Source organism: Chamaea fasciata, unplaced genomic scaffold (genome assembly GCF_029207755.1).
Source record: "Chamaea fasciata isolate MVZ Bird 193981 ecotype frontalis unplaced genomic scaffold, bChaFas1.0.hap1 SCAF_5, whole genome shotgun sequence".
NCBI lineage: Eukaryota > Metazoa > Chordata > Aves > Passeriformes > Sylviidae > Chamaea > Chamaea fasciata.
Genome location: NW_027094090.1, coordinates 73,477,194 through 73,489,311, shown reverse-complemented (window position 1 = coordinate 73,489,311; position 12,118 = coordinate 73,477,194). Strand labels below are relative to the sequence as shown.

Below are 12,118 nucleotides of genomic sequence, written 5' to 3'. Positions count from 1 at the left end.
AGGAATTCCCAGCTCAGTGAAGCCCAGCTGATGGACAAGGCATTCAGTAGTGAATTTAAACCATTAGAAATTTTATCCCATCGGCTTCTCCATCCAATCAGTTAAGCCTGAGAAATTACTCTTACTTCCCTTGGATGATTTTTCACTTAAACCATAATAGTCAGTTACTAAATCAAACATATATCCCTGAAAAACGTCTCCCATTTAAGATTGTTCTTTGTTCATTTGTTTTTATCTCAACATTTACTTGTTCAAAGGCATCGATCTTAACTGCTTTGTGCAATGTGGGAGATTAAAAAAATAATCATGATTGACTTTTCTGTATTTTACTGCTTTAATGTTAAGAAGACAAATGCTTTTTTAATTGTCAAATGACAAGGAAAGTGAAATGCATGATATAAAAGTGAACAAGCAGAATAAATATATTTATGAAACTTGCCCTTTGGTGTAGAGTACCCCACGAGGTGTATAGCAAATATACCATCATGTATTATATCTAGACGTACTGTGATAGACTCAAAATCTTGTCAATGAATTTAAAAATTTCACAGCTACTAAAAAGTTCCAATGATAGTCACATCTTTTAATCTTGTTCACAGATTCCAATTACTAGACTGTCATCCCCACAATGTACCTTCTTCATGTGTGTTTTGACCTTCTTAAAAAAAACACAAAGAAAAAGTTGAACTTTTTTATGATAGAGAGGATTTGTTACAAACCAAGGCATCCACTGCCCATTGCCACAATCACAATGCAGAAAAAGAGAAAGCCAAAAACTACATGTAACTTTCAATGGATGTTACTGGAGGAGCTGCAAAAACATGTTGTGCTGCAATCATGAGCCTCATCAAAACAACGTGCTGCAGTGAAAACAAAAATTAATCTGGAAACGTCACTCAAACTCTAAATTTACAAATGCAACCACATTAAAATACTGTTTGCATTTTGCTGAACAGTGCCCAAAACCCAATTATATATTTGAATCCCATTTAACATTTCTTTTTTTAACACTTCTTTTTTTTAACTCCAGATCTTTTGAGGACATCCACACATTCATCCCATCACTTCTATTCAATGCTATAAAAAGAACCAAGCATGCACTGTGGAATTTGGTGACTACATAGTCCAAAAGAGGAATTTTTGAGATTCAATATCACAAGAGTAATTCAGTTACCTCTGAAAGCTCTCCCAGTAATTGCTGTGAGGAAAATGGAGTAAATCACATCAAATAGTATTGTTAGAAAGGTAAAAAATAACTGTCTCACACATCACTCCTGAAATGTCATACACATTAGCAATTTAAACCAAAGGAACATCAGTCTTAGTAATTACCTCTTCTTATTCACTAGGAAACTAACAGTGATTTATTCTAATTTCCTTATTTTGAATAGGGAACAGAGTGCTGGCTGCAAAATATACACATGTGATGCCATATAAGCAATCAGCTCTTTTCAGAGCACCTACCCAGACAGAAACTTAGAAACAGGTTTAATAGAAAATAAAACCCAAGGAAAAGACTGCCAATGGATTGATGATCATCAGGTGAATGTAAAAAACACTCGTAACTGTAGAAAAATAAGAGTTAAGTCACAGCAGATATTTAAAAAGTGCTTAATTTTTCTAGCTGGAGAAATGTTGGCTACCTCAGCAAATGGGATAAAGGTTGCTGCTCTCAGGCCTGTACTCACAGAAGGGTTTGGGTTGGGAGGGACCTGATGGTTCATTCTAATTCCAACCCCCTGCCATGGGCAGGACGACCTTCCACTATCCCAGATTGCTCAAACACCCATCCAACCTGGTCCTGAACACTTCCAGGGATGGGACACCCAAAGCTTCCCTGGGCAACCTGGTTCCAGTGCTTTACCACCCTCACAGTAAAGAATTTCTTCCTAATATCCAATCTAAATCTGCCCTCTTTAAGATTAAAGCCATTACCCCTGTTCTGTCACTCCTTGCCCTTGGAAAAGTCTCTCACCCTGGACAATCTGCTGACTCACTGATTTCCTCACAGCAGAAAGAACTATGAACAATTCTGGGGTTTAGTTTTCCTTCTTCCTTGTATTTTTATTTCTTTTACGAATTTACTTGCACTCCTCAATTCACATGAATTGGAACAAATGCTTTAAATTGTTTGGAATGGTGATGAAACACACATTCATTAAAAATCTGCTTATATCATAAAAGCTTACTGGGACTAAATTTTGTTTTCTTATTTCTTGCCAGAAAAATCTTTGTTTTTACAGGAAAAAAATTAAGTCCCAAAAGCTGTTTTCAACACAGTACAGGCTGCATCTGGTGAAAAAAAAAAAAAACAAGATTCAGTATGATTCAATCTATTTCTAATGGAAGCAAAATTATAAGTTTGAGTAAAAATGCTAATGGTACCAACCCTAATTCTTGATCAGTGTAAAAGAGTGGGAACAATATATTTTCAAATATATTTTGGCATTATAAAAAGGATATATTTACAAGCATATAGTATTATATATAGTGTATATATGTATATATATATACACTAACATATACATATTCAAACTATGGGAAAAACAGACCAAGAGGCATTGGAAACAACCAAAAGCAGTGTTAGTGCTGGGAAATGTTCTCATTAGGTTAACACAGACACAGAGCTTTCAGTTTCCTCTCTTTCTGAACGTTTCAGTGCCACGTTATTGTTTGCACAGTGACAGGAGTCCACCAAGAGGGCTGCAGAGCATTCAGCCTCAGTTTGTCAACAGCACTGAGGTTTGGATGTTTTCCTGGGACTCCACTGAAGGGACAAGAGAGAACTAACCTCTCATCTTCCGCCAAAAGGGCCAATGAGGTGCTCAAGACTGGAAGAGAAAATTTCAAGCATGGTCTTTTGCCAGAGTTTACTTTGGTGGGCTCAGCTATTATGCAAACAGCTGCCTACAAAAATCCCATTAAAAAACAGCTAAGCAGGTCTTTGCAGAGTACGCCACATTAGTGGTTTTACTGAATTTACAGGAAATTTAGACAGAATTTACTTATTCAAAATGTTATTAGCTAAGATTAGACCCCATTTATAAAAAAAAAAAAAAAAAAGAAGAAAAATGGACAAACTGCACCTTATTAAACATTTACTGTCTGCCTAAGGATTTTGTACACATCACTGACAATATAACTGTCTCACCTCCAAAAGGGTGTCAGGAGATTAATTAACATGCCCACCAAGATACACAATTCTATCCTAATTATGTTCTTCAAATTTCATTTTCAAGAGTGTTAAAACAAAGTTAATCAAGTGCACAGAAAATAGGGAATACTATGATGGATTATTTTATCAGTTCACCAGTAATATTTTTACAAATTAAGAAATCAGAGTGCTTGGGAAACTCTTTATGTTCATATATAATAGGATGGTGAAATTCCAGTGCTGGCTCACAATAAATAAACAGAATTAATTACCAGCACCGCAGAAAACTCTAACAATAATTAACTATAGAGGAATTCAGCAAAATGCTCTCCTAAAAGTACAAGGATACCAAACAAGCAAAAATACTGTTTCCTGGAATCAATTCAACTGACCAGAAGACAAACAATTTTACAGCCTCTGATTCACAAAGATAATTAAATAACTGGGGTATTGCTGGCTATATCACATCAGTGCTTTTAAGTGGCTGTTTGGGACCTGGATCCTGAAAACACCTGAGTGAAAAATCAGGATTCAAAGTAATGTGTGGTGACCTTAGAGGTTACTGGGCAGGGGGACAGAATGAGTGCAAAACAAACAAACAAACAAAAAAAAACCAACAAAAAACAAAAACAAAAACCAAAACCAAAACAACAAAAACAAAACCTTTGCAGCTCTGAGAATATTTGTGATAATGAGGGATCCACCTCTCAGAGAAGGGGTGTCTGTAGCATAATCAAGTGAAAAAAATCCTCTCTTTCAATGGAATCCTTAATTCTTCCTAATAATCTACAAACACCCTTTGGTGAGCAGTGCATTGAAGATTATTAGTCTGTAAAGGAAGACACTGCCTTTGCACGTAACACTTATCTGCAGGTGGCCACAGCAGCCAGGCCACTTCGAAAGTTGGTTTTTGAAAGATGAAGACAACTTGGGAGAGCAGCAAAAGCTGCACAGCACCAGGCACTGAGCCTGCTCCTGTTCAGGGTCTGGCAAAGGCACTGATAGGAACCACTTCAGTTTCCTGCTCTACCCACAAGTTCTCCTGTCTGGCTTTGGGCAAGGCATTCATCCCTTCAAGGCCTCAGCTCTCTCTGCAATAGCACCAATGTCTCATAGTGCTGCTGGGAAAATAAATGGAGTTATGCAAACATTGCCCAAATGAACCATGCGTCCATCACAGGGAAACAGACAATGAGAATACTCAGGAGTGCTAAAATTATAATAATCACCACAAAGTTAAAAAACAGCATTACTGACATGTCTTGGTAAAGAATTCATTTATCCTGTGCAATTCGTTATGATCATAAATAATTTCACAGTATTTCAAGTTCACATTTGAATATGATCAAACTGTAGAATAACCTGCCAGAGGGCGAAGTAACAAACTTATCTTAAACGGTGTTTCCTGACCCTAATTTTCATAGGCCCATGGAGAATGCTTTGTGGAAATGATCACTTTATTATGTGCCATGTCATGTTATTATTTCAAACTGAAAACTTCAAACCCTGCAGTGCACTACAGAATAGTGTGAGAATCTTAACTCAAAACTGTACTCAGTCTGCTCAGGACTCAGTGGCAAATTCCAAACACACAAAATAACATGCACAGAAAGAAAAAAACCAAGCCAGATCTTTAAATCAGGATTTGAAAAGCACTCCAGATGCATGCTTCACTTCACAGGCAAATCCACAATCAGTGCAGAATGAGCCAAGATGTTACAGGCAAACAATGTGGGAGAGGAAAGCTCAGAAACGGTCTGATTCAAGCCCACCAAGATCAAGGCAGGGCTGCTACATTATTTGGCAAAACACTGTGGCATTTCTTGGTTTTCAGTCATCAGCTGGAAGGTGCAGACACAATGAATGAATATTAAATTAGATTGAATTATTAAACTTCAAGCTGCAACAGAAGTTTGGCTTAAAAGTCTGATTTAGAGGCAGGCTGGGAATTTCTGCTTAATCCAAACTTGTTTGCCTAAACTTTCAAGATCATTAGGAAAAAAAAAAAGGAAAGAAAGAGGTCTTACAAAATCTAACTTCTTTCAGCAGCCTCTAAACCCCTAAATTTTGTCTTAAAATACATATTACAACTTTATCCTGTATACTCTTACTTGGGTGGATAATTGTGCTGATGTAAAAATTTTTAAACGTAATTTACCCTCTAATTCTGTTCAACATATAAAAGAAATAATAGCAACAAAAATATTAGTTCCACACCACTACATGAAAGAAAGAAAATTAAAATTAGGTCAGGATAATAGAGTGCTATTGATGCACAGACATAATAATTGAAAAATACCTGCTTTGTGACTTCAAAAGCAAATGTACCTCCTTTTTATGACTCCAAAATTACAACAATTAAATAAATTCAAGGCAGGGATAGAGACACACAAAGACAGAAAATAAAAGGAAAAGCTAGAGTTCACTCTTCTAGGAAAAACAAAGATGACCCTACCTTAAATAATTCAAACTCCTTCTTTGGCATCAACAGCTATCAATTCACAAAGGATATTTGCAATTAAAATAAATGCATACACATCCACAAGGACTGAAGTTACCACCTCTAAGCAAACAAGCAGATAAAAAAAAACTGAGGTAAAACATTTTGCTGCATCTCTGTCAACTGCATTCTCTGTGAAATACAGACATCACCTTCAGCCTTTAGAAGAAATGAACATTTTTAGTGAGGCATCAGTGGAACACACAGCTATTTCAGCCTTGCTGTGACTCTGCTCCCTCCTCCACCATGCACACACTGATACTTCCAGAGGAGGATTTTTTCCCCAGGATGGACAGTACCTGGATGGTGCGAGTGTAGGCAGGCTCCGGCCAGCCCTGAGCGCCTTCTGCGTTCCTCAGAGGGTCCAAAATGTTGTTTGGCACAAAGCCTGTGCTGCCACTTTTGTTCTGAACCTTCCACCACTGCTTTCTGTCATCCAGAATCTGAAATAATTTGGTAAATTAATTACCTATATTTTCTGACTTTCCTCCTGCTAGTACTTAGGCTGTGAATCATTTAAAAAAAAAAAACCCACAACTTTGGCCTGCCAGCAGATCTTACACAGATGTGTTCCTGAAAATCCCCTGCATCTTCCCTGATTCTCACCATCATTAATTCTACACAGTTCTACTGCATTTCTCAAAATGGGGCTCTCAAGAAAGAATATGTAAGTGTGTAATGATGTTCTGTAAAACTCAGGAATGGGCTGGATCAGACAGAGTAACAAAAATCGACTACTTGCACAGAGATGCTGCCACCTCAGCAACATGATGTTGACAAAAGGAATAAAAAAACCTGCTAATAACCCAAGTAAAGGCATCTCTGGGGGAGCACAAATTTGGAGGCACAACACTTCTTAGTAATCAGGGAATGGGACCAGGATGGCCAGGAGCAGTCAGAAGTCTGACTGCCTGCCCCACATTCTCATACTCAGCATTTTCCCTTTTTTTTGCTCCTTCCCTTCCAAATGTATCTCACTTTTATGGTGCCAGATCCTCTCGGAAAGAACAGTCCTTCACTATACCCTATGAGCACAGGGATAGTTATTTAAACACTACTCAATGATTAAAAGCAACACTAGACAAGGTGGAAGGAACACAGAAAAGTATTTCGAGCACGGATCTCTACAGCACCCTTCCTAAGTCAGCAAAATTGATGCAGATCAAATTAACTGAACTTTCCACACTAAGTCAAACACGTTGAAACAAACATTAAGGAAAGCCACACTGTCCACAGGAAAGGTACCCTCAGCTTTGAGTAGCAGCAGAAATTTGTGTGTTGTCTTTGCAAACAAAATTACCTCCACAATCTCTTCTTTCAGGACAGAAAGCTCACTGTTGTTTCTTGCCACGAATTCGTACTTGCATTTGGCGTATTTCTTGCTCTGTGCTTTATTGTGTGCTTCATAGTTTCTGCAGAGCAAAGATCAGACTATTGTTCAGTGAGACAGTCAAGCAGCTAAGAAACCAAAATGCCCTTTGTGAATAACCTGCAAAACATTTTTTGAAACAAAAACCTCTCAACCATAATATGATGCTGCTGTAGAACTACCTATTCATAACACACTTATTTAAGTGCCAAAAAAAAGTACAAATAAAACAAAATAAAGAGGTGGCTGAAATACACAGACCTCAAGAACTGCCAATCTTTATCAGCTCTCTGCTTGCAAGATGTACGATAACAACCTTGATTAGCAGGTGCAATTGTTTCAAAACAAACACGTACTCTATATTTAATTTGTTTTCCTACAGAAGGTTAAACAGCCATTTGCCATATAAACAAATGGCTATACTTAGGAGATAATTGATAGCTTGGGCTTTGTATGAAATTGTATTTCTAGTGTTCATCACAGATTGTTTCCAATACATAATAGATGAATAATTTTTTGCCATCAATACTAATGGAGTTAAACTCTAAAAAAATGTTCACCTATTGTAGATCAGTGTCCTTAATTGACCATAAGATGCCATCAACTTTAACAACTTCAAGATACTTTATCAATTAAGACTGAGAAATAACTTCTTGCCAGTTACGCACAGAACTGGCAAGTTCATTTTAGAACAAGGCACATCACAATAAGCTCTGTATCTTTCTGTTTCCATGAGGAAAGACCTGTCCAGAGTGCCTTTGGTTACAGAGCTACTACTTTCTTTGACATAACACTTGTTCAATTGAGAAGTCCCCAGCCCACTCCAAACAGGTGCACAAACCCACCCTCCCCACCCCCCTCAGTAACTTCATACACTTGCTGCAAATTACACCCAACATAACTCCGTACTAGACAAAAAAGAAGCAAACAAACAAAAAAATCCCACATGAATAAATACATAAACAAATAAATCCAAACAGCTAATTAAAACATGAAGCAATCCAAGGCTTGAAATGCTGGGTACAAGGTCACAGCCTGGGGATATGAACACAGGTGGTTGCTGCTGCTGCTGTGTAACTCTGGGTTCCAGCTAGGCCTGAGCAACCCAGCAGCTACCTGGCTATTGCATGGCTGTGGAGAACTGTCTCGCTTGACTTGAAGAGCAGAACCAAGGAAAATCATATTTAGATTGAAAGATTATTTGGAAAGGAAGACAAAACACTAACAGTATTTAGGGAGAGAATGAAAAGCAGGAGAGAACCCCCAGCCTGCAGAATAGCTGTTAGGAGACTGAACAATGTGAGTAATACCAATTTTTCCTGCTACCCCCTTAAAATTCATCTAATTTTGATTTTCTTTCTTCCTATCACAGAGATATGACTAATATAGCTCTGACAATACTTTAACTTTTAGGCAGCCTTCCCAAAGTCGTTTTAATAACTGTGTCTTCCTATTTTGTTCACACCTAACTATCCTGATTCCTTTAAAAAATACACCTCGCGAAGAATTTTTTAAAATGTCAACATTTTAGTGATACTCAACTCAGCAACACGCCCAGAGCATGCGCCAGACAATGGACCCATGCCTCTGAAGAGACCCTGATTTTCCAAGCCCAGCCTAATGAGTCAGTTTACTCTGGGATCAAATATTCTGATCACTACCCTCCATCCTCCTCCACTGTGTTTCTTACTGCCTGTCAGATATACCATAATTTCAGGCCTCAGCTCTTCACTGTCCACTGCTCAAGAGCCTAGAGGGTTGCACAGACCTTCAGAGAGCTTTTTCTTCAAATGACAATGAAAGCCAAACTACACAGCATAAAACTGCTACTTTGAAACAGCACAAAACTTGCTGAAAATTATTCAGTGCTCTTGTGGCATCAGAGTTGCTGAAATACCTAATATCCACTGAAAGTCTGAGATTCTGACACTTTATTTGCATCACCCAAGGGAAGCATGTCTTACACTACAGCAGGTCTCATTCCACAGCTTTCCAAAGACAAAATTCACCTTTCATGAACTGCTCCTTAGAAACACTCATTTCTCTTTACCCACCACAAAGGAGGCTTGGATAATTCTTTCAGCTCCAGACAGACACCCTGATACCATCAACAGTTTAATGCAGTAAGGCTCTTTCTCTAAAACTTTGCATGGAATATTCTTACTCTGAAAGGACAAAACAGGTCTTACCACATTACAGGTAAGGGAAAGGAATTTAGAGTGCAGATCATCCAGATTTCAAGATGACTGGTCCCAAGACAAGAATGCAACAGGCAATCCAGATTGAGAAAACAATTAAGAGATGACTAATCTGCTGCTGTTGCTATGAAGAATAAATCCAAAGTTCAGGAAAATGATTGTGCCTTCAACCTGCACACCACGTGGGAATTGGCTTGCATGCAGATTAGCAGCAGGATCTTTTAGCACATGGCTCAAAACAAGCAATTCTGAAAGGGTTTTCATCAAAAGAGTTATTTTGAGTATGCTTTAACCAGCAAGTTGATCCCCAAAACTTAGCTTAAACATCTTCCCATGGCTTGTAAGACCAAATACTGTTCAAACAGTATATATGGGGATATGGTTTGGTACAGGAGAGGAATTCCAATGCTTCTTTACTGATCTCCTTCCACAGTTTGTGCTGGTATGAAATCTCCCCAGAGACAAGGCCAAGGATCACTTCGTATCATCTTGTCAAGTTATTCAGTTTTAGGATAAAATGAAGGGAGTGAAAAAGGATGTGCAAAAAGACAGTGTTTGCTATGCAAACATTTCAGAGCATTTTCTGTAACATTTGAAAGAGGATGGAAGAGACAAGGTGTCACTGTTCTGAAAGTGGATACTTAAACACCAGCCCAGAAAACAAAAAGCAGGAGATGACGGAGCACTAAGTGGGCAGCTAAGAAAATCAAACAATGAATCAAAAGGAGGACAGGTGACTCTCAGAGCAGACTTGTCATTCTTTGTAATTCTGAAAAGAGCAAAGAGTGTATTTAAACATGAGCAAATCAGAATTAAAATTTGAACTGAAGTGGGTGGATCCTGTGCTTGCAATTGGGTTGGAAATCCACCGTATCACTTTTGACAAAAGCAGCAATTTAAAATCACAGACAAAGAGAGCATTTCATAGAAATCATACAACAGGAGTCTTAATGATATACTTCAGATAAGGAAAAGCAGAATACCCACTGCTAAACAAAAACACTTCCCCAGGAGAGACAGTGATATTGATGCCTTAAGTTCGTGTTTTTCACATTCTGTGCTGTCTAGGGGTGTAGTTCTGAGACTCATATTAAGTGCTAGTGAGTTCTCTTCACAGAGTAGGGAGACAAAACAAATCCTTTCCCTAATGAAGACCAAGGACAACTGTTACAAGTTTTCAGGCCCAAAAGCACAAACAACAGTGGGCTGAAGAGAGAAAGCAAGAAGGATGGGACTTCAGGATCTGAAGCTGTAATTGGACAATTAAACCCCAATATGCAAATGGACCAAAACTTATAAAAGTGTGAGACCTTGTGACTGGTCATCCATTTTGTGACCGGTCATCCATTTTGTGACTGGTCATCCATTTTGCGACCATTCTTAGTCCACCTTGGGTGCAGCCCTGGTCAGGCTCCTGTCCTGCCCAAGGTGTACCCTAAAGGCCTCCCAATAAATACCTACTTTATTTTTTAGCTCTGTCCAGTCTCTGTTTCAGGTCAGCCTTCCCACAGGATCAGTTTCTGGCGACCCAGACAGGGCATCAACTTAAGGCATCAACATAACCAGAGGGAGTCTCAGATCCCACCACCCCGAGAGCAAGAAGTGGGGACAGTTTTCCACAGCACCAGGGTCAGGGTTACCTATCTACATGTCGGCTAACAGTTTGCTTAAAGGCAGCCACAGCTGCCCCCTGGTCCAGCAGAGGCCCTCTCTTGTAGGCCGTGTTACTGAAAGCATACCCATCCGCCGGGGGGTAGTCGGGAACGCCGGGAGGCTGCAAGACAAAAAGGGAACAAAGCCACCCACAGATTAGTGTCATCCTCCCCTGTTCTTCATCCACCACCCCCAGGGGCCCTGTCAGCATTCCCCCATCCTCAGGTGCCCATGGTTCTGCCATGAAAAGTTAATAACTTTCGCATTTCAAGATCAAACAGATGAGAATAAAGGAATTTCTATCCTGAGTCACCCCATTTCATTAATATTGGATGTTCTTCAGAAAAACAGTTCTCTGGGGCAAGGGGCTGTGTCATCTCTCAGGTATCACTACAGCAACACAACTTATAAACAGCGGCTGAGCTGTTTTAAAATAAACTGCACAGTAAAACTGCTCTGAGCTTCTGTTCTGCATGTACACTTCGAGCCACAAACCTCTAGCCAGCCAACAGTAAGTCTGTGCAAGAAATGAAGTGAAATTTTCACTCTATTGCAAGATCATAATATGAAAAAGCTCATTCAGCACACACCCTCACTGAATATGGCTGTAGTCCATGAAGAAATGCAAAAAGGAGTGTGATAGTTGGTACACTTATGGATTTTAATTAGGAAAAATAATCATACTTTATGTAAGAACATTCAAGGCTTTAGGAAATCTTTTTATTTTTAACAAAAAAAATCATCTTGAATTCAGCATCGACACTCCCTATTCTAGGCAAGAATGATCTTAATCACCATTTCCAAAAACAAGACCAAGCTTAACAGTTCATTTGTGGGTACTATGATATTGAAATAGCTTCTTTCCTATCCTTTCCTTATACCATCCAGCTGCACAAGTTAGACTGGCTGAGATTCACCAGAATTTGCCAAATCTTTATGCCTGGGTTGTTGTGGTTTTTTAGTTTTCTTCCGTGTTGTTTTTGCTTTTGGCTTATTTTTTCTTATCTCTGTTAATGTGGCTACAGAAAAGTTATTCACCTAATCTCTACCTCCAGGTGTCTGATGTGGCACCAGAGACCTTCACTGTGGGGACTGAGGGTTTAGGAAAAGCAATTAAACCCCACAGAACTCCCCACACAAATAGAATATTGTTTAAAACACTGTGATCAAGACGTCTTTGGAAAAAAAATCTCCAGTGTCGCCTGGCTTATGCCTTACGTCAAAAGACACCCAGGAAGCAGGAA

At 38.9% G+C, this 12,118-nt stretch overlaps 1 protein-coding gene across 7 annotated transcripts in view; it reads right to left on the bottom strand.

Moving 5' to 3' along the window:
• The window catches only part of EPS8 (EGFR pathway substrate 8, signaling adaptor), a 125,939-nt gene that overhangs the window by 10,273 nt on the left and 103,548 nt on the right, over nt 1-12,118 (bottom strand). For 6 of the 7 annotated variants that reach the window (XM_066184455.1, XM_066184453.1, XM_066184454.1 and 3 more), the window contains 3 exons: nt 10,862-10,995; nt 6,955-7,066; nt 5,954-6,097 (listed from right to left, as the gene is read on the bottom strand). In XM_066184455.1, the coding sequence (XP_066040552.1) occupies nt 5,954-6,097; nt 6,955-7,066; nt 10,862-10,995 (390 nt within the window). The remainder of the gene's footprint in view (nt 1-5,953; nt 6,098-6,954; nt 7,067-10,861; nt 10,996-12,118) is intronic. The other variant, XM_066184460.1, reaches the window with a different exon arrangement.